Genomic DNA, 22,139 nt, shown 5'->3' with positions numbered 1-22,139 from the left:
AGCACACAGCTCATTAAATTTGAGCAGAGTCGTGACCGGCTGCTGTGTGAGTCAGGGCCTTCACCACAGCCCAGCGCACGGCTAATTAGGCTAACAAAAGGACAGCGTTACACAAGAGGAACAACAGAGCACAGGGACAGCGTGGAGCAGGCTGAGTGTGTGACGTCAGTGGTGCAGACACAATAACATAGCATAGCATGCTAGCACACTGAACAGGGATGTTGAACACTGCAAACATTATATTAAAGCCACACTGATGTCAGGTCACACACCAATGGCCAGCAGGCACATGCACTCCTCAGAAGCGTGGAGGCGGCCATAAAAATAGGGCCGAAAGAACACCCTGCAGCTGATTGGATGGCCCACCTGTCAGTCACCATCCAACAGCTCAAAGAGGAGGCTCAACAAGCCGCTGAGGATCTTTCAGAGGAAAATACGAGCGTGAAGGGCACTTCTACTGAAGCCTGGAGTCTTTAAGGGTCGCTGCTGAAACACAAACAGAACTGACATCACTTCCTCACAGCACCCTGATTGGTCAGAACCACTCCAGGCTGTTAAAAGCACCTTCACAGTGTGGCGAGTTAGCACACGATGCTCGTCTCTTCAGGATAAACGATGAACACGCGGAGCTTCAATGGTCTGTAAACATCACGAGTCCTTCACTAAAGCTTCAGCAGCTCCTTCAGGCTGGAGCGCTGTTGTTGGGTAGAAGAAGGGCCTGAATAAACAGACAGTGCTCTGTGAGTAACTAGAGCTGCCCCTCAGAGGGATGGAGAGACCCACAGACAGGCAGAGAGACAGACGGAGAGACAGGCAGGCAGAGAGGCAGGCAGAGAGACAGAGAGGCAGAGAGACAGGCAGAGAGACAGAGAGACAGACAGACAGACAGGCAGGCAGAGAGGCAGAGAGACAGAGAGACAGACAGAGAGGCAGAGGCAGGCAGACAGAGGTCTGTCATCCACATGGTGTTGTTGCAGCACAGATGGTCGACCAGATGTGAAGGAGAATTAGTGTTTTCTGCGACAGCCGTCTCACTGAGGCTGCTCTTCTGATTCACAGTGTGTGTGTGTGTGTGTGTGGGTGGGGGGGGGTTAGCCTATAGGAGTGTATGACCTACTGTATATGTGTGTGTGTGTGTGTGTAAACATGTAGTGTACAGTCAAGTGCAGATTATACATGCTTAAAAAAACAAGTGTGATAATCTAACACCTCCTCGAGCACGTCTCCTGTCTGATTATGTGGGATAGTTTAGATCATGTGGTGCAGACTGTGCAGCCAAAGATCCGCCACAAACATTTTCACCTTCTACTGCAGATCCCAAAGTTTCTAAATGTACCAAGAATGTGAGTGAATTGGGGTTAATCTGCCAAAAAATGAGGCTTAAGACATCGATGTAGCTGCTCTGACGGACATCCTCCTCATACATCTCTGACCCGAATATTCAGAATTCAGAATTTAAATAATATAACAGTTTTTTTCCAAGCTGTTACAACACAGATCTAACACTGTAAAAGTGTGTGTTTGTGGTCCAGCAGCACATAATGTGTGTGTGTGTGTTTACAGTGTGAGTGTGAATGCACTGATGCTCAGGCTTTTTGGTGCTCTGGGCTCAGGGTGTGTTGTTGACTAATCAGGTTAAGTTATTAAGACCTCGAATGGGGAGGGAACTAGGTCAGGAGGAGCTAAACACACAGAGAGAGGGAGAGAGGGGGAGAGAGAGGGAGGGAGAGAGAGGGAGGGAGAGGGAGAGAGAGTGAGAGAGAGAGAGAGAGAGGGAGGGAGAGAGAGAGAGAGGGAGAGGGAGGGAGGGGAGAGGGAGGGAGGGAGAGGGAGAGAGAGGGAGGAGAGAGAGAGAGAGAGAGGGAGAGAGAGAGAGGGGAGAGAGAGAGGAGGAGGGAGGAGAGAGAGAGGGAGGGAGAGAGAGAGAGAGAGAGAGAGAGGGAGGGGAGAGGGAGAGAGAGAGAGGTTAGAGAGAGAGAGAGAGAGAGAGAGAGGAGAGAGAGAGAGAGAGAGGGAGGGGAGGAGAGAGAGAGAGAGAGAGGGGAAACGTGAGCGAGGGTTCTCGGCAGAGCGAGCATCACTCGGCTTCAGTGTATCCGGAGCAGCACATGGTGCCGAGCATCCAGCTCTGTCTGTTATGTAAGATTAACTGGAGGTCTCATGTGTGGACAGACAGGAGGACGCAGTCCGGACCTGGTTTCACTTGGTGCAGACTTGTACTTGGATTTTCCTCAGGCTGAAGCTGGACCTTGTTCTTGTGACAGTGGACGTGTTTCAGGTCCTGTTTTCTGGAAGCTGTCCTGCCTCAGAGAGGAAGTCGGTGTGTTTTTTCTGGACGGGCAGGAAACGCACAAACAAGCCGGAGGAAGAGGAAGTGCTGCCGTGTGAGCGATCAGGCTTTCAGCTTGTGTCTGTGGTGGCCGGCGGAGCGTGAAGCCCTCTGAATATCTGTACAGCCCGGCTTCGTCACTGCATCTCCACCCTCGGGCTGCTGTGTGTTTGTTTGCATGTGGCATGATTGGTCCACAGCGGCCTTCCTTTGAGAGCGTTATTCAAGACTTCAATCCAACACGGGCAGTGAGGGAGAGGAGGATCTGAGTCTACAAGCCTCAGAGGACGTCTGCAGCCTTTGATGGACAGCTTTGTCTTTTAGCGTCGCTTCCCCTCCTCTCATGCTGCTGCTTCCTTCATTTCAGCTTTAATTTGATCAGCTAAAACATTTAGAACCTTTTAACCCTTTGGGTTACCACCTGTTCAGAGCTCCTGAAGGAACAGTGTGTGTGTGTGTGTGTGTCGGTGATAAGGCAGCCACAGAAATCCTTCTCCCAGGGAAGTCCAGCCTAATCGGGATTTGCTGTGCTTTTCACCTGATCGCCCACACGCCCTGTCATCCCTCCATCCCCTTTATCCCTCGCTCACGCTCTGCCTGCCGCCTCCACCTTCTGCTCCACACACACACAGTGTGGGGTCAGGACCTCGTGCTCTAAGCTAATGAGTGGCGCTCCGTTAGCTCTGGACACACGGCCGAGAGGAAGGAACGGGAGTTCACAGCGACCGGGGAGCGCAGGGAAAGGGAGGGCAGGCGGCGGACACATGGACAGGTGTCAGTAGCCAGGTGGAGGGCCGGCGGGGAGGAGGAGGAGGAGGAGGAGCAGGACTGAAGGTGGGTGATGGCTCCTCTGTGGAAGGCCATGCTGTCCAAGAGCAGCCCCCTGTACAGAGACTCTCTGTTCTCCTTCTCGCTGTGGGAGTGGAAGGCTCAGGAGAGAGAGCTGCAGCTGCTGAGGAGACACGCCGACAGGGAGAGGAGAGCGCTGCTCGCACAGCTCGACAAGTAAGACAACCAGGGACACAACCGCGTCCTCGCGGTCGAGCCTCAGCTGCTGTCAGAGCACAGAGGGCAGATAGAAATGATAATGCAGGATGAAGCACAGTCAGTGTTCACTGCAGACTCACATGCAGGAGATGTGATGATGTGTGATGATGTGTGATGATGTCTTCGGATCATGAACGGGGGTCTGATGGACTTCAGGGGAGGTCTCTTAGCAGCAGATATAGATAGGATGCTGTAACCATGGTAACGAGGAAAAACTAACCCTTCATCTTAAAACCACAAAAACACGAAGATCACAAAGTGCCAATCCTGTTCCACGATACAGGCTTTGAACTGAGTTCTGATTGAAGTCAATAGTATCAGAAAACCAGAGCTGATCCATAGACGTGTGTCCGTGTGTCTCCACTGTCACAGCAGCAGCAGCAGCAGCAGCAGCTGATCAGTGTTTCTGCTCTAAGAGTAAAGAGCTGCTGACCATGAGCACACTACTCATACTGTACCTGACCTATTACACACACTACACACACACTACACACACAGACACACACACAGACACACACACACACACTACACACACAGACACACACACACACACAGACACACACACACAGACACACACACTACACACACACACACAGACACACAGACACACACACAGACACACACACACACACTACACACACTACAGACACACACACACACACTACACACACTACACACACACAGACACACACACAGACACACACACACACACAGGCACACACAGACACACAGTCTCACACACACACAGGCACACACAGACACACACACACAGACACACACACAGACACACACACACAGACACACACACAGACACACACACACAGACACACACACAGACACACACACACAGGCACACACAGACACACACACACAGGCACACACAGACACACACACACACACACAGACACAGACACACAGTCTCACACACACACACACAGACACACACACACAGGCACACACAGACACACACACACAGACACACACACACACAGACACACACACACAGGCACACACAGACACACACACACAGACACACAGTCTCACACACACACAGACACACACACACACACACAGACACACAGTCTCACACACACACAGACACACAGACACACACACAGACACACAGTCTCACACACTCACAGACACAGACACACACACAGACACACTCCTTCCTGTCGTTATAAACTGTGTCACAGACAGAGCTGCAGGATCAGTTTAATCTGGCAAAAATGTTAATCTGTCCTTTTTTCCTTTTTGAAGTTATTGTGCAGAGAATGTGAAACTTTATTTAAAATCACAGTCAGAGAGGCGGATGTGTGAATTTGACGAAAGATGTGTGTGTGTGTCTGTGTGTGTGTGTGTCAGCCTGACATTGATTGTGTGTCCTTCACCTCAGCATCTGTGTACCAACACGTCACAGTTAATTAAATCAGCTGTAGGGGACACACTGCATACGTAACATGTGTCATGATTTGTGTGTATTGTCCTCTGTATTTGGTTCTCATTGGTTCCTCGTCAGTGTGAGTGTGTAACGCTGACAGACACAGTGTGTCTGTGTGTGTCTGTGTGCTGACAGAGGAGCAGCTGACTCACACACCTGACCTGAAAGCGGCTCTGCTGGCCCCGCGCTGTTATTGATTCGTTTTCTTAAAGGAACCATGTGACATTCATCTGGAGCTGACCTTTGCCCTCTGTGTGTGCCTGCAGGCTCAGTAAGGAGCTGCAGCAGAAAGACAAGGTCATCGAGTCTCTCCGCTCCAAACTGAACCAGCATCACCATCATCACCGCTCTGACACGCCCTGCAGCAGCCACGCCCTCTCCGACCATACCGACCAATCGGATCGCATCTCCTACGTGTCCGACGAGCACGGCTCCACCAATGAGGACCTGGAGTTGTGCTCGGACGTGGACGCTGCCAGTGAGCTCGGGCAGGAGGAGACGCAGAGCTGCGGCCGAGGCGGCACAGGTGAGCTGAGAGGGGGGGACTACTTTCAGCAGGTGGATGAATACACATTTGCTGCAACGTTAGCGGCGTGTGTTTGTGTGTGTCCTCCATGGTGTCCTCACAGCAGACTCTTTTCATCTCCAGATGCTCACTCTCACCGTGGCGCCCTGTCACATCATTCATCTGTCGCTCCGTCCGTCGCCTCGTCCCACCGCACCCAGTCCTGCCTCAGCTGTCCCAGCATGCAGTGCTCCAGCTCGCCTCACAAACCTGCCGATGTGCAGAGTCAGACAGGTAGGACGGAGCGCCTCCTCTGATTGGCTGAATCTGTCTTCATCCTTCCATCCTCTTACCTTCTTCTTTCCTCCCAGCTCCTGTCTTCAGCTCTCCTCCCTTCCATCCTCCCCCTTCCTTCACACTGCCCTCTCATCCTCACCCCTCACACCTGCGGCCTCGTTACCGGAGCGGCAGCGGGGGGGCGGGTTTCTCCCTGGCTGAGGTGCACCAGGAGCTGCAGATGTTGCAGAGGCAGCTGGGAGACAGTGACAGTGCGTCCTTCCTGCTGTGTGCTGTGTTGTCTCTAACACGCTGTCCTGTCCTCCTCATTATAAATAACTGCTTGGTGCTTAGTGAACCCAGAGCCTCCAGCTGGAGAGGGATTTGCTGTGATCTTAAAGCACTGATGAGAGGCGAAGGATCCAGAAAGCTCAGACCCTGCAGATTTCTGCTGATTAACGCTCGCCTGCTGTGTTTAGACTGATCCTTCTGTCCTCTCGCTCAGCAGTGTTCTCCTGTATTGATCCATGTCCCGTCTCCTCCGCAGGGTTTTCCACCCCTCAGTCCAAACCTGTGCAGGGTTTCCCGTTCGTTCACCAGCGGCCGGACCCCTCCGGCTTCCTCCCTCTGTCCTACCAGGGGTTCCAGCCGTCTCCGTTCGGCAGCGCCGCTAGCAGCAGCAGCCTGGACGCCGGCCTGGCAATGAAAGCTGGAGCCAGCCTGCTGGAGAGCAGTGCATTGTGGGATGTGGCCTATGGTACGCGACCGATGAGGCTCGGAGCTGACCTGTCGTCCGGATCCTCGGGGTACCAGTCCGGCACCAGCAACACAGGTAGAAAGAACACTACCTCTGATCAAACGTTAGCTTTAGCTCCTCGTTTGCTTGTGGACCGGCTGTGGTCGTCACATGGATCAGGGACCAGGGCGGCTTTCATGAGGAACGCCAAACCATGATGAGATGTAAACCCACAACGATCTAACATGTGCATCAACATTTGAGATAAAACAAAGTGACTTGAGTTTTATGCAGACGTGTGAGTTTGTACCTGCCTCATGGAGTAAAGAGACACATAGAGTGTGTGTTTGTGTTTCATTATTTGCAGGTTCAGACCTGATGAAGGAGCATCTGAGAGAGATCCGCAGCCTGAGACAGAGACTGGAGGACTCCATCCAGACCAACGACCGCCTCCGACAGCAGCTGGAGGAGAAACTGGCCCGCACCACTGCAGAGAAAGGTTACACACAGACACACACACAGACACACACAGACAGACAGACACACACAGCTGACACACACAGACAGACAGACAGACAGACACACACAGCTGACACACACACACAGACTCACAGCCGACACACACACAGACACACACACAGACACACAGCCGACACACACACAGACACACACACAGACACACACACAGACACACACACAGCCGACACACACAGACACACACACACAGACAGACAGACACACACACAGCCGACACACACACAGACACACACACACAGACACACAGCCGACACACACACAGACACACACACAGCCGACACACAGACACACAACCGACACACACACAGCCAACACACACACACACACAGCCGACAAACACAGACACACACACACAGCCGACACACAGACACACAGCCGACACAGACATACAGCCGGCACACAGACACACACACAGACAGACACACACACAGACACACACACACAGCCGACACACACACACACACACACAGCCGACACAGACATACAGCTGGCACACAGACACACACACAGACAGACACACACACAGACAGACACACACACACACAGACAGACAGACACACACACAGACAGACACACACACAGACAGACACACACAGCCGACATACAGACAGCCGACAGACAGACACGCACACACACACAGCCGACACACACACACACAGCCAGACACACACACACAGCCGACACACACACAGACACACACACAGCCGACACACAGACACACACACAGACAGACACAGACACACACACAGCCGACACACAGACAGCCGACAGACAGACACACACACACACACAGAGACACACATCTCCCACAGGCAGCAGCCATCACTCTCCTGAGGTCCACGCTTGGACGGGGCCGTCTCACTTTAACCTGAATTGTAATGTTAACCTCAGTGTAACCAAAGAGCGGCTGACGAGGAAGTGAAAACAAAGAGGGCTGTCGCCACCTCTGCAGCCTCCTTCCCCAGACTGTGTCAGTGTTTATGTGACTGTGGTCAGATGTTCCACTGGGCTGGTTGATAACTGACTATAAAAGGGCACTGCAGTGCTGTAGATGGTGACCTCACCTAACCTCACCTAACCTCACCGTGGAGCCGGGGGTGAGCCTGTGGATGGATTCAGCCCTGAAGGCCGAGCTTCCTCTCACTGCAGGGCTCAGAGGGTGAAGGACCGCCCGCTCAGTGACCCACGTTCATTAACTGACCGTTGAACTCCTCCGTCTCATAGGTGCTCCGACCAACATCTACATCCAGGGCCTGGACTCCGTCAGCCAGCTGTCCGGTGAGATCCGCCTCCTGAAAGAGGAGAACATCAGTCTGCAGAACCAGCTGAAGCAGGCCGCACGAGGTACAGTCGGCTGTGTTGGTGTAATGACTCCCACTGCCAGAAGGGGGAGACAGCTGTGCACACTGTAGCTGTGAATACTTCTAATTTGAATACGTGTCTTCTCTGTGCTGCCCTGCGGCTCCTGCAGAGGGCAGTAAGGAGGTGGAGCAGCTGAAGGAGGTGGAGCAGCTGAAGGAGGTGGCGCTTCTGGAGCGGACGAGGCTGAAGGAGGCGGAGCTCGATGCAGAGCGGTGGGCGGAGCAAAGCAGGAAGCTGCAAGCTGAGGCTGAAGCTCACAACCAAGAGATGACACAGCTGAAACAGGACAGACAGAGGAGCCAGGAGACCATCAACAGGTGTGTGTGTGTGTGTGGTAACAACAAGGTAAACAGCTGATTACATGTGTGTGTGTTACAGGCTGCAGCACGAGGTGAGCGTCCTCCAGCAGCAGGTGTGTGAGAGCCGCAGCGTGATCCAGGCTCTTCAGTGTGAGCTGCAGGTGTATCACGACAGAGAAAACACACACTCAGGTGAGACTCCACACACACACAGACACACACAGACACACACTCAGGTGAGACTCCACACACACACAGACACACACTCAGGTGAGACTCGACACACACACAGACACACACAGACACACACTCAGGTGAGACTCGACACACACACACACACACACTCAGGTGAGACTCCACACACACACAGACACACACAGACACACACTCAGGTGAGACTCCACACACACACAGACACACACAGACACACACTCAGGTGAGACTCGACACACACACACACACAGACACACACTCAGGTGAGACTCGACACACACACACACACACACACACACTCAGGTGAGACTCGACACACACACACAGACACACACACAGACACACACACACTCAGGTGAGACTCGACACACACACACAGACACACACATACACACCACACACACACTCAGGTGAGACTCCACACACACACACAGACACACACAGACACACACAGACACACACAGACACACACTCAGGTGAGACTCCACACACACACACACACCACACACACTCAGGTGAGACTCCACACACACACACACACACACACATACACACCACACACACACTCAGGTGAGACTCCACACACACACACAGACACACACACAGACACACACACACTCAGGTGAGACTCCACACACACACACACAGACACACACATACACACCACACACACACTCAGGTGAGACTCCACACACACAGACACACACACACTCAGGTGAGACTTGAGACACACACAGACACACACACACAGACACACAACTGACCTCAGGTTTTGAGTTGTGAGAGCACTTGAACGCCTCTCAGTGTGACCCTATAATGACACAAAGTTAAATGTAGGCATCAGGGATTCAAACAAACGTCTGTGTGTGTGTTGAACAGGTCCGGTCGCTGGCGGTGCTCAGGCAGGACACGGCACTGTGACCTTTGACCCCAGAGAGCTGCACATGCAGCTGGAGCAGCAGCTGAGCGGACAGGCGGACCCGCAGCCTCGGAGCAGGAGGCAGCTCTTCAGCGGTCAGTAAAACTTAAGTGAATGAGGACATAGTGAAGGAGACAGTCAGTCTAGTCCTAATGGAAGTCTGTCCCTGCAGATAATGTCCCCTCTCCTCCTGTGAGGGACACAGGACTCGTCAGTCCCTCCTCTCCTCTACGCTCAGTGCAGACAGAGGAGTCAGCAGCAGCTGATCACGGTCAGAAGAACTTCCTCTCTTTCCAGAAATCCTTTCATCACACACACTCATTCCTCCCTCCTCCCGCTGTCCTCCTCTGCAGCTTCCACCCCGCAAAGCCCAGCTCCAGATGGTTTCCTCGCCAGCCGTCATGGCCGCCACGTGGTCGGACACGTCGGGGACTTCAAGGCTCTGCAGCAGCAGATCCTGGAGGGAAGCGCCCTCCTCTGCAAGATGGAGGCTGCGCTTTATTCACTGAGCGGCTCGCAGGAGTTCAGCCGTCATCAGGTGAGGAACAGAACCGTCACCGCGGCGATGTGTGGAAAACCTTTATTAACCCTTTCATTACCTTTTTCTGTATCTGATGCTTCAGCCCTCAGACTCAGGTTCTGTCAGGAGGCTGCTGTCAGACGCTAAAACTCTGCGACAGATCCTGGAGGAGGCCGACTCTCTGCTGCAGATGCTCTGGAGAGCAGCTCTGCCCGGCTCACAGGTCAGAAGCAGCAGCGAGGACAGAGAGTTATAACCCACTGAGCTTACAGTCAGTTTATCATGTTTACTGTGAGGAGTCAGCTCAGGAAAATGTACTCTGTGTGTTTTCAGGATCCGTCTCTGAGGGAGGAGGTGGCCTCTCTGCGTCTGAAGCTCTCAGAGCGGGAGCAGGCTCTGCAGGACGCCCTGGAGAGCGTGAAGAGCTCCAACCGCACCAAAGATAGCATGGAGCACTTTATAATCAGCCAACGTGAGTCCCTCATGCTCTCCTGGTAGTGAACATCAAACCTCACACTCACACTGGGAGTTCTAGTATCTTCCGTTTGGTCCTTATTTGACCTGCAGAATTCAAATCCTTTGACGTAAGAGTTCAGCCTCAGATTTCATACGATGATGAGGATCTTTCATCATCACCTGCAGATTAACTCAGCAGACAGTTTTCTTCTTCTTTGATTGATTTGTGTGTGTGTGTGTGTGTGTGTGTGTGTGTGTGTGTGTTCACAGTGTCGAGAACACGGGATGTATTGAGGAAAGCAAAGACCAACCTACAGGTGAGTTCTGGTCCACACTGCCCGTAACTCCAGCAGCAGAGGTCTGGATGATGATGATGATGATGATGATGATGATGATGATGATGATGACTTCCCTGAGTCCTTTCAGGAGAACCAGCTCAGGATTTCGTCTCTTCGCCGAGCCTCTCTCTCCATTCCTCCTTCCTCTCCATCCTCCTCCTCCTCGTCCTTTTCTTCCTCCTCCTCCTCCTCCTCCTCTTCCTCACACCCCTGGTCTGGTGAAGGTACAGTCCCCTGGTGTTGCTGTGCACTGCTCAGCCTCCTGATGGGTGAAGCTGCTTGCTACAGCCGACGTGCTAATGATTGTTGCATGCTAATCTGTTAGCACGGTGTTTATTGCTGCTAACACTACAGTCAGAGCTGCTTCCAGTTGGACTTGCAGGAGTCCTCCAGACACAGATCCTGGAGTTTTTATCTAATTCAGTGAAGACAAAAAGCACCAAACACAGAAAGCTAACACCTCCCTCTGACCAGCGTCTGCTCCTCCTCCTCCTCCTCCTGCTCCTCCTTCTTTGTGGTTGATGTGCAGTTTCCTCATTTTTCGTAGAGAAGGTTGAAGCAAGGCGTCTGGACTTGTAGAGTTTTCTAGAAGACGTTTCTCTGCTCATCCAAGCAGCTTCATCAGTTCTAACTGTTTGGTGGGGAAACATGGTTTATATGTGGTTACAGACCTCAGTGGGTGGGTCTGGGTAAAAAACTTAAAAACTTACAAACAATAGCACTAAATGTTTCCATACTTACCTGTGATGTTCTGGCTGACTGTACCAGGTGTGTCTAAACGACTGGCTAACGACTATGAGACTGCCGGAGGTGGACTGGTTGACAGCCCTTTGTTCTTACTGTGAGTATGGATGGAATCACTGCATTGTATGTGGTAGGAAGATGACGTCTGAGGCCTCCACCTCTGTTAAGAGAAGGTTCTTCCAGCTTAACATAGATGGCTTCCTTGACTCCTCTTTCATACCACCTTTCCTCCCTGTCTAAAATGTGGACATTGTTGTCCTCAAAGGAGTGTCCTTTGTCTCTGAGGTGGAGGTGAACAGCTGAGTCTTGTCCTGAGGAGGTGGCTCTCCTGTGCTGAGCCATTCTTCTGTGGAGTGGTTGTTTAGTTTCTCCAATGTACAGATCAGAGCATTGCTTGAATGAATTCAAACTCTACAAGTCCAGACGCTTTGCTTCAATCTTCTCTACGTGTGATGACCTGGATGACTGAGAGTCTTCATCAACATGTTTCCTCATTTTGCTCTTCATTTTTAAAACAACCTTTTGTTTCATGTTTATGAGACGTGTCCTCAGACGTCCCTGAACGCCGCCTCCATGTCTTTCAGGTGAAAACACAGGAGGCGTCAGTGAGTTCTCCTTCTCTCCTGGTTGGAGTGTCCTGACACCCAGGACGTCCTCCTCCATCTCCTCTTCCTCCTCCTCTGCTGCTCACCAGCACCTCCATCAGCAGCAGCAGCAGCAGCGCCCCCTGCAGGCAGTCTTCCTGTAGTACAGCAGCAGCAGCAGCGCCCCCTGCAGGCAGTCTTCCTGTAGTACAGCAGCAGCAGCAGCCCTGAGCTCCTGTTCAGACAGGAAATGCTGAAAACGTACGATTGCTCATTGACCCGTGAACATTTTAGTCAAGTGATGTGTGTGTTTGAGAATGTTTGATGGTGTATGGAAGAGAATGATTGATTTGTTATTGGTGATTGAATATTTGTGAGATCAGGCTGGAGTTTGCTTATGATTCACTTCTGACGAGGTGTTTTTAACACGTTTTTTCAGACTCCTGGAGGCAGGTCGGTCTCAGTTTAGCCTCCTGATCACAGCAGTTATTGATGGAGTTCGGGTCTTTTTGTGTTTAAGCTCTCTGCTTAACTAATCAATCAGAAGCTGCAAATCAGAAGCCAACTTCAGCTGTGTACTTCAGCAGGGATTTAACAAGCAAAAATCTGTTTGATGCCAGCAGGAAAAAAAACAAAAAAAAACAAAAAAAACAGGGGCTTTAAACAAAAAAAAGCCAAAACAAGTGCTTCCTGTGGGCCTCCGCTGAGGCTCCTGTCTGTAGAGTGTGTAGGTTTGAGCAGTTTGTGGAAACAAAGCCATACAGTCCTCCTACATATGACTTTAGTTCGTCCTAATTGTACAAAAAACTATTAAAATGGCCGCCTACTGATGATATTAGGAAAAAAAAAGCAGCTTTGGTGATGTAGCCTGTAGATGAGTCTCAGAATAGAGATGTTACTCTTCACACTCCGCCGTGTTAAACTCTGTAGATTTTTAAAAACATGGGTCAGTACTTATTTCTGTGTTTTTCCTGCTGAAACACTGACCTGCAGTGTTGGAACGCCTTGAGCTGAGTGGTAATGAAAAGAAGCACATGATACAGATGCCTTCAGTCAGACCAGCGGTCCAACAGAAAGACAAAAGGACCACACAGGTCATTTTTAAATTTCTTTATTTTTTGTTTTGTTTTTAGCTAAATTTGTAAATTTCATGTGTTTTCATGTCCCTCACAGAGACAATCATAAAAACAGCTGTAAACGTGTTATTATATTTACATATTATATTCCTTTATTTCTCTGTATAGCAGGTCAGCTGTTGGTCTCTGAGCCTGGACTGCGGCTTCACTGCCGTCTGATCGTTTCTTTGAAATATGCAATTCTTTGGGTTACTGTGCAATACGAACCCCGGTGGCTGCTTTCTGTTGCTGTTTCAGGCCTGGGTGTTAAAGTGCCGTTTTAGCAGTGAACAATCTGAATCTGGATTAATTGACAATCAGTATAAAGCAGATGTAAAGGCCCTGTCATGTTTGTGTTAATCTGAAATCTGGGCTTCATAGAATCATTTGTTTATGAAGCAATAAGATGAACCAAAGTGTAAAAACAGCTGAAATATGTGTTTTTAAATGATTCCCCTGCAGGTCAAAGGTCAAACCTTTCTTAGTGTCTGTGTGCTTTTAGGAACCACACCTCATGTGTGTGTACATATTAAAGAGAGTGTGTGTTTGTTGCTGTGTGAGAAGAGGTGTATTTTTATGCATGTTCTCTTTATTAAAGAGTTTTTGGGGGTCAGAAGAAAATAAAACCTTTTCGATAAAAGGGATAAACTGTTGTCAGCTGTTGTTTTGGATCAGTGTGTGTAGTGGTTTAAATGCAAAAAGATGAAGAATGCAGAGTTTATGCTAATGTACAGTCTGCTTTGCTTCACTGCTGTAATTACATCAGGATGTTTATTTATGCAGAAACATCACACCATTCTGAGTGCTGCCAGCAGGGGGCAGCAGACTCCAGAAAAACTGGAGTCTCCCTCTCAACACACACACACACACACACACACACACACACACACACACACACACACGGGTCTTCGGTATGTAAAAAAATTAAAATGTTCTCGAATTACTTCTTTAAAAAATATAATTTTACATAAAATTCTTGCATAAGATGAGTGTGTGTGTGTGTGAGAGTGAGTGAGTGAGTGTGTGTGTGAGTGTGTGTGTATGTGAGTGTGTGTGTGTGTGAGTGTGTGTGTGTATGAGTGTGTGTGTGTGTGAGTGTGTGTGTGTATGAGTGTGTGTGTGTGTGAGTGTGTGTGTGTATGAGTGTGTGTGTGTGTGAGTGTGTGTGTGAGTGTGTATGTGAGTGTGTGTGTGTGTGTGTGTGTGTGTGTGTGAGAGAGAGAGTGTGTGTGTGTGTGTGTGAGAGAGAGTGAGTGAGTGTGTGTGTGTGTGTGTGTGTGTGTGTGTGTGTGTGAGAGAGTGAGTGAGTGTGTGTGTGTGTGTGTGTGTGTGTGTGAGAGAGAGTGTGTGTGTGTGTGTGTGTGTGTGTGTGTGTGTGTGTGTGTGTCTCACAAAGAACTCATCAAACAGGCTGAGCGTGTGGGTGAAGCTGAAACATCGGACCGGAAAGAGATGAGTGTACTTTCAAAATAAAATGATTGAGCTGTAATTTGACAGAAGGATGTTTGGAAAAATGTCAACATTAGAATAGTTATTATTAAATTAAGGAACCACATCTACAGGATTACTGCAAGTAAAAGAAACCTTCAGCAAAAACATAACTACATGTATTAGTCCAGATAAAAACATAAACACATTATATTTAATTACCAACAATATATCACATATAGTGTGAGAAATTGGCGTTTTACGTCCTTTGGAACAGAAAACACATTAAATGTGGTAAAAAAAAAATTGTGACGATATCTTTAAGAAGCCGTGCTTTTATTTTGACAGCGACAGGCCGGATGTGGAATCCCGCTTCCTGCTGACTTGACGCCGCCGTGTCAGAGTCAGGAAACAAACCGAGCCGAGCCGAGCCGCGGCTGCACTTCAGCACGGAGCTTCACCCGGTGTCCCCGCTCACAGCGCTGCTTTTTGACCCGAGGATGGAAACACGTCCACAGCGGACCTCCGAGGCCTGAAACACCCACACCGAGACCCGGACAGACGGCACGGAGTCCTGCGGGGAATCATCTGGAAGCGTCCGTTGGAGCGGAGGCGGACCTGTCATGGGTGTCACGGTGCTTTTGGGCAGGTAAACGTTAGCAGGCAGCCGCGGTTAGCCGCTCAGCTAGTCACGCAGCGGGGAGTTAGCGCACGGCTAACAGCGGCGGGGACTACCAGACCGACGAACTAACGAGTTGGACGATAAGTTGTTAAAGAGTCCGGCATGGACAGACGTTAGCCTGTTTGTGAACCAGCTCTCACCGCCCTGTATCGACCTCACGGAGACCCCGGCGGCTCCTGGCTCTGCGGGGCTGACGGACAGCTCTTCACAGCGGATCCTCCAGATGTGCAGCTAGTGCTCCGGGGACCGGCTGCTTCCAGCCGCAGCGCTGCCCTCTGACCGGGAATGGCTGACCGGAGCGGACTGATCATCAACAAGCGATGAGTTTCATTTTGGCAGCGAGGTGTCACTGAGCTAGCCAGCGAACTGAAGTTACACACACACACACACACACACACACACACACACACTGCAGCAGTGTTTCTACCGTGAAGATGAAGAGGACAGAAAATAAAAACAAGAGGAAGTACGATGTGGAGCAGCAGGAGGGCGGAGGAGGGGACAAAGATGCGGTGAGTACCCCCCCACCCCTCCCCCCATTCAGATCAGAACCAGACCGGCTGGTGTCAGAGGTCCAGTTGGAGCCTGTCAGCCCGCGGCTCCACTGCAGGCTGCCGTGGTCCCTGTTAGTCTGCCTGTGTGAGCTGATGGAGGGCTGTCACAAAATCACAAGGTTTAGTTTTTTCTCAGTCATGGTGGAAGCTGAGTGTCAGGCCAGGTGTGTGTGTGTGTGTGTGTGTGTGGTCTTGATGCTTTTTGTGTGTTTGTATTGGCAGCATCAGTAATCAATCATTTGTCATCATCGCCCTGATGCACCTGATCATAGTGTGAACATCTCAGTCTGACAAATTCACAGAACAATATAAAAGTAGAAAAGCTGCTGCTGCGGGACGACGGCACCATGACAGGGTCATGATTCATTACCCAGAATTCCAAAGTGTGAACAATAGGTAGATGAGTCTGAGTCTGGTTCTTCATGTTTCTCACACACACTGCTGCAGCCCCACATCATCTGGAAGAAGACGTGCTGACACTGAGAGAAAGTTCAAAATCTGATCGGATGACCAACATGACTTCGTTATGACCTCATCTTTGGAGGCAGCTTTTATTTTGAAAGGAGCACGTCCATGTTTATGGCACAGTAAGCCTCATAAAATCTGGACCTCTCCGACGTCTGCTGCAGTGTTCAAGGTTCCTGAGCAGCACAGGCAGCGAGTCAGGGCGACTTCTGTCGGTTCAGCTCGGCAAACACTGGACAGACCTCAGCCGGGCCTTCACTGTCAGCTGCTCGAGTGTAAACCATGAGCTCAGAGTGTGTGTTCACTGTGTGTGTAAACGTCTCTCTGTCTGTCAACATTTGTCAATAAAGTTTGACAGTTCTGATAAGATAAGAGCGTTGTTAATAACGCAGCTGAAGAACAGTGTCTGTTGTCTGCACGCGTTTCTCTCATTCATACCAGTCATGAGAGGAACAGGAGGAAACATCAGACGGGGCACAGCTCCACCTGCTCCACCTGCTCCACCTGCTCCAGCAGCCTGGCCTTCATTTCACAGAAAGTGTCAGATTCCACTCAAAGTCTGAGAGAAAGTGTGACCGCTTATTAGTCCTCCTGCAGAGCAAACGACGCCCGATGAGGCTGGAACGTTACATTTAAAAGGAGTTTCATGGAGTGTTCGCCCGGCCTGGGTGAGCTGCTGAACGTCTGAATCATCAGAGTGACGGTCTGAGGCCGGACACGAAGGACTGGCCTTCTGAGTGAAAGAACGGAGCGGCAGCCAGGTCTCTCCTCTCCGTTTGCAGACGTTGTCGGACGTTAGCGTGCACAGAGTTTGTTATTTCAGCAGTCACTGTTGGTCTGTCGTTCACATGTCGGGGTGTGTCGGGTATTAAACAGTCTATTAAATTCAGCAGGTTTTGTAAAAGCGTGTTTGTGCACGCTTCAGTGCAGAAAGGTTCCTCTCTTGTAAACAGAGTCTATATAAACATCTGCTGCTTAACTTCACTTTAACAGCAGTCACACACAGCTCCTCCTGTGGGATCACTCGTGTTCTTCAAAGAGCACGTTCTGGGTGTTTCCAGTGTTCTCCTGGTGTGTGTGTGTGTTGATTTGTTGTGTGTGTGTGTGTGTGAACAGTGCTTTATGTCTCCTCCAGACTTCCTGGACTGTTCCTGTGCTGGAAACGTTCAGTAGATGAAGGGTTTGTCTCTGCCTGAGGACACAGCTGAAGACAAACTGAGCCCTCAAAGGGCGTGTTGCATGCTGTCCTCATGTCTCATAAAGGAAACTCTTCTTCTCCACGTGAGCGTCGCAGCTTCTTGTTAAAAACGTCTCCTGGAACCTTTCGCAGGTTCCTGTCGGCTGATTGGCTGACAGAGCTGTTCCTCCTGGGAGGTTTTTCCAGGGGCTGCTGGTCTCATGTGTTCCCTGACATGGTTTAAAGGGAAGCAGTAGTCCATGACACATGATAAACTGGAGGAGCAGCAGCGTTTCAGCTGTGTGAACAGAAGACCTGCCTCCTCCTCCTCCTCCTCTTCCTCCTCTTCCTCCTTTACTGTGTGCCTAAATCTAACCTGAATAGTGACTGAACGCAACATAAAGCTCCTGTGCAACGTGAAAACAAACATCTTGCTCTCAGCGGTGTCTTTAAATCGATCTGATCTGATGGAACTGCTTCGATGTGAGAGCTTTAGCATTTTAGCATTCAGTGTTTGTTCACTGTTTGCAGCAGGAGCTCGTAATCCAAGGACACACAGTGTCACGAGCTCCTGAAAACCAGCTCAGCTCTGCAGCGTGTGGGGACGAACGGTTTTATTCTGCACATTAATACAGAAAATATGAGTGTGTTGTTGGAACATGACGGACTCGTCAGCCCTCTGGTTGGCCTTCAGAACTGTGGAGTGAGAACCTCTCAGTGATGGCCAAGTGGCTGAGAGAAGTAATAATCATTAGAAACGTGTTTTACTGTTTTCGTCTGTTTGGTTTTCTCTTCTGTCAAGAATTTCCTTCGGGATTAATAAAGTTTTATCTTATCTTATCTTCCTGTTTCTTTTGGGGGTCATGGAGTCTGGATCCAGCTCTCCTCTGTCCATGTGTGGACCAATGCTGTCCTGTCAAATGTTTGTGGACGCTGCAGACAGAGCCTCCAGCAGCGGTCCCTGCCCGGGACCAGCAGCGGTCCCTGCCCGGGACCAGCAGCGGTCCCTGCCCGGGACCAGCAGCTCTCCTGCTGAGACTCCTCCTCCTCCTCTTCCTCAGCCTGACGTCTGACCCGTCTGCTGTGTGTCAGAGCAGCACTGAGAGTCCAGCACTGAGCTGTGAGCAGGCAGAACCCATGCCCGTGGGATTTGTAGTCTGAGCAGCAGCTCGGCTCTTTCTCCGCCGTGAGGTCATTGTTCCGTTCTGACACTCATGTGAGGGCACATGTGGGCTCAGGAGCTTGCTGTGACATGGCCTCTGATTTATCATCAGTGATGTATTTTTCCAGTTGACGGTGAAAGTGTTTCCTTCAGTCTGAATGTTGCAGCGTGATGTGAAGGTTGTGAGGTGACTTCCTCCTCCAGCTGAGTTTGTAGAGATGGGAGGATAATGACCTCCATCTCATCCGGATGGAGGTGTTGTTTTTGTCCACCCCACCCCACCCGAGCTGGATCAGGCTAATTAGAGCCGCCCTGAGGTGGACTGGTCGACAGCGGATTAACAGTGTGCTGCAGGGTGTTAATGGAAGTGTTGTTCTCAACACTTGAAGGATTTTCACTGTAAGCTACAAGCTGCATGTTCAAGACTTGTGATTATAGTGTCAAACCTTAAATAGTATTTTCTCAGTTCTTCCTTTTTTTTACCATGGGAAAAAGCTGTGTGATAAATCTGAGCTCAGTGAGTGGAAGAGCTGAGCAGCTGAAAAAGGATCGGGCAGAAAGTGAAATCTTGAATTTCTCCCTCTGGATGTTCCTGTTAGAGGAACATGATATGTCCTCCTGCACTGTGACCTGACCGCAGCGGTGCAGAGCGCGGACATCCATCAATAAGCTGCTGGCCTGGATGAAACGTTGTCTATGATTCCCTCCTTCATCTCTTGCAGTTATTTGGCCTCACTGTGTGTGATCAGTGCTGGATTCCAGCAGCAGCTCAGAGGGTTTTAGGTAACAGGATGATGGAGGCCGTGCTGTAGCAGATTTAGGTTGTTGTGCTGCACAAATCACATCCGCCCACTCCGACCGTGTTCGTCTGTATCTTCCCCATGCAATAATAATAATAATAATAATAATAATAATACCAGATTCTGTGATTCTGTCAGATTCGGTGTTAAGCTGTCTGCACAGAGGAAGTGATTGTCCCAGCTCAGGTTTTGGAGCACACACTTTGTGAGCGTGGTGCAGAATGTAGTTGTGACAGAAAGCTTCTGGGCGTTCCTCCTTCCTGTCTCGTGTTCAGTTGGAGTTGACTCATTGTTTCACTGCAGCATGAAAGTCCTGCAGCTCTGTGCAAACGGCACCATCATGTCTACAGACGGAGACGACTCGGACACGTCTGTGTGCAGAATGACTGCGTTTATTAGAAAATCTGTTATTAGGGGTGGAGCGGTTCAGTTTGGATTAGCTCTGCTCTGACTGCAGCTGAGGCTGCTGCGTGAAGCTCCGGTGTCTGTAGAAAGCTGCAGATCAGACCAGTAATAACTTGATGTTTGTCATGTGACTGCTGCTCACATGTGAATCAATCATGGCTTCCTGGATGTGCTGAGGAGTGCAGATTTTTGTGCAGAACCTTGTTTACACTTTATTTGTAGAATAAAGAGGGTTGGATACAGTTACATGTCAGCTGTGGTCTTTGTGCTTTTCTGTTCCCAGCTCTTTCTCCGTCAGTAGCCTCGAGTGTTTGGCCTCCGGTTCATTAGAAGACTGTTAGGTTATCCATTAAACCAGCTCCCCTCCACGTAGTGATATGGGAGAGTGATTTCCTTCCCATCCTTTAAACCGCTAAAGGCGGTGTGAGGTGCAGCTGAGGAGCCGCTGAGCCAGAACGACCTCTGGGACTCCAGCTGTAGAGGCTGTAGAGGCCACACGGCTGATTGATAGAGCCCAAATTGCTAATGTGGGGCGTTTCAGGGTGCCTAGAAGGGAGGTAATGGGGAGGCACATGTGCCATAGGGTGATTGGCATTAATTATAAAACCCTCATTAACCAGAATCACACCCTGGATGAGTCCTAATGCATAGAAATGTCCTTTATTATCTGTGTTGTTGGAGAAATGACAAATGTCTTCTTCTAGACTTGGCTGCAGCATGTTGTTTGTCTTTAAGCAGATAAATCCTGAAACTGTGAGATTCACAGACTGAACTTCATTTTTTTTTAGCTTCCAACATTCTTAATGAAGAAAATCTATCACTGCTGCTGCTTAGTGCTGCATTAGACCTCTCTGTCTCCCCTCCCTTCCCCCAGTCATTTGAACTGAGTGATTTGCTGATTTCACACTGAGCTGGATCCTGTTTTACTCTGCTGTTCCCTGAAAAGGCTTCACTGGCTGTTCCTGGGTCTCCTCCTTTCTATTGTTCCCCCTCTCTTTTGTCTTAAGGCTGTCAAATACTCCACGAGAACAGAGAAGCTTGTTCTGGCTCTCGGCTCCAAGAAGAAAGTGACGTCACTTTGGGGTTGTATGAGGATTTCTGCACACACGTTTCTCATGAAGTATGTTTTTGTTCTTGTCACCTCGATGACACAAACAGATTTTTCTCCTCAGCCCTGATCGCTGATCATTTAACTGAACATCACACTGCCTCCCAGTCAAAGATGGAGGTCAGCCGTTAAAGAGTTAAAATGTGAGTGTGAACTGAGCTCAGAGATATTAAGATATTTAGAATAAATATTATGTCGCACTGTGAGCTCAGTGTGTCGGCTGATTAGGTGGGTGTTCCTGTAAACATCCTCTTAATGCTAATCCTCCAGCTCCTGTGGTCCAGGCTCAGCAGGTACTGCTTCTAGTCTGCACACTGAAAACAGGCACTGAGCCCCGTCAGAGGCTCTGGTGACGTACACAACAGGCAGCGTCGATGTTGTTGATGTGTTTTCACATCTACTGACTTAATGTTGGGGATGTTTGCACAAAACTGATCAATAGTAGAACTTGAAGAAGAAAAATGAAGCCATGAGTTTTGATGGCACCTTTAAATGTAGATTCATTTTAATGAGATTCATGTTTTTATCCAGAGACTGTTTAAAGAAGATTTAAATTCTTTAGCCTTTACCTTAAAGTGTCCTGGTTAAGTTTTGTGACCTCAGCTTTGGCTCAGTGTGATGTCGCTGCTGGTGTTTGTTTGACAGTGTGTGTGTCTTCTCTCAAAGTTCAGATGTTTCTTCTGCTGGAGTAGTTTAGCGTGGTGTGTGTGTGTGTGTGTGTGTGTGTGTGTGTGTGTGTATTAGCTATAGCATGTGTGCTAGTTGTGCTGCTGGTGTTTAGGCTGTGTGTTAGACCTCAGTGTGCAGGGTGCTGGCAGACGGAGGGAAGCAGGAATGTTACAAGCAGAAACCTGCAAAGTCGACACTGCTGCATGAAAAGTTCAACCTATTAAATTATCAGTCAGTCAATTATCTGCACCTGATACACAGGTCTACA

The 22,139-nt window shown here is 49.8% G+C and overlaps 2 protein-coding genes across 14 annotated transcripts in view; both read left to right on the top strand.

Annotated features, from left to right (window-relative positions):
- Positions 1 to 12,969, top strand: part of pde4dip (phosphodiesterase 4D interacting protein) — a 66,718-nt gene extending 53,749 nt beyond the window's left edge. For 6 of the 8 annotated variants that reach the window (XM_028402993.1, XM_028402992.1, XM_028402990.1 and 3 more), the window contains 16 exons: positions 5,084 to 5,343; positions 5,467 to 5,616; positions 5,694 to 5,870; positions 6,146 to 6,430; positions 6,702 to 6,833; positions 8,096 to 8,215; positions 8,343 to 8,550; positions 8,612 to 8,724; positions 9,625 to 9,759; positions 9,837 to 9,935; positions 10,018 to 10,202; positions 10,288 to 10,407; positions 10,518 to 10,656; positions 10,911 to 10,957; positions 11,067 to 11,202; positions 12,307 to 12,969. In XM_028402993.1, the coding sequence (XP_028258794.1) occupies positions 5,084 to 5,343; positions 5,467 to 5,616; positions 5,694 to 5,870; positions 6,146 to 6,430; positions 6,702 to 6,833; positions 8,096 to 8,215; positions 8,343 to 8,550; positions 8,612 to 8,724; positions 9,625 to 9,759; positions 9,837 to 9,935; positions 10,018 to 10,202; positions 10,288 to 10,407; positions 10,518 to 10,656; positions 10,911 to 10,957; positions 11,067 to 11,202; positions 12,307 to 12,470 (2,470 nt within the window). In that variant the 3' untranslated portion in view covers positions 12,471 to 12,969. The remainder of the gene's footprint in view (positions 1 to 5,083; positions 5,344 to 5,466; positions 5,617 to 5,693; positions 5,871 to 6,145; positions 6,431 to 6,701; positions 6,834 to 8,095; positions 8,216 to 8,342; positions 8,551 to 8,611; positions 8,725 to 9,624; positions 9,760 to 9,836; positions 9,936 to 10,017; positions 10,203 to 10,287; positions 10,408 to 10,517; positions 10,657 to 10,910; positions 10,958 to 11,066; positions 11,203 to 12,306) is intronic. The other 2 variants (XM_028402995.1, XM_028402996.1) reach the window with 2 other exon arrangements.
- A 2,244-nt stretch (positions 12,970 to 15,213) lies between these two features.
- mast2 (microtubule associated serine/threonine kinase 2) overlaps positions 15,214 to 22,139 on the top strand; it is a 109,578-nt gene continuing 102,652 nt past the window's right edge. For 4 of the 6 annotated variants that reach the window (XM_028404313.1, XM_028404312.1, XM_028404311.1 and 1 more), the window contains exon 1: positions 15,214 to 16,043. In XM_028404313.1, the coding sequence (XP_028260114.1) occupies positions 15,966 to 16,043 (78 nt within the window). In that variant the 5' untranslated portion in view covers positions 15,214 to 15,965. The remainder of the gene's footprint in view (positions 16,044 to 22,139) is intronic. The other 2 variants (XM_028404315.1, XM_028404317.1) reach the window with 2 other exon arrangements.

Source organism: Parambassis ranga, chromosome 4 (assembly GCF_900634625.1).
Source record: "Parambassis ranga chromosome 4, fParRan2.1, whole genome shotgun sequence".
NCBI lineage: Eukaryota > Metazoa > Chordata > Actinopteri > Ambassidae > Parambassis > Parambassis ranga.
Note: the sequence above shows the minus strand (reverse complement) of the source record. Positions and strands in the feature narration are given on the sequence as shown.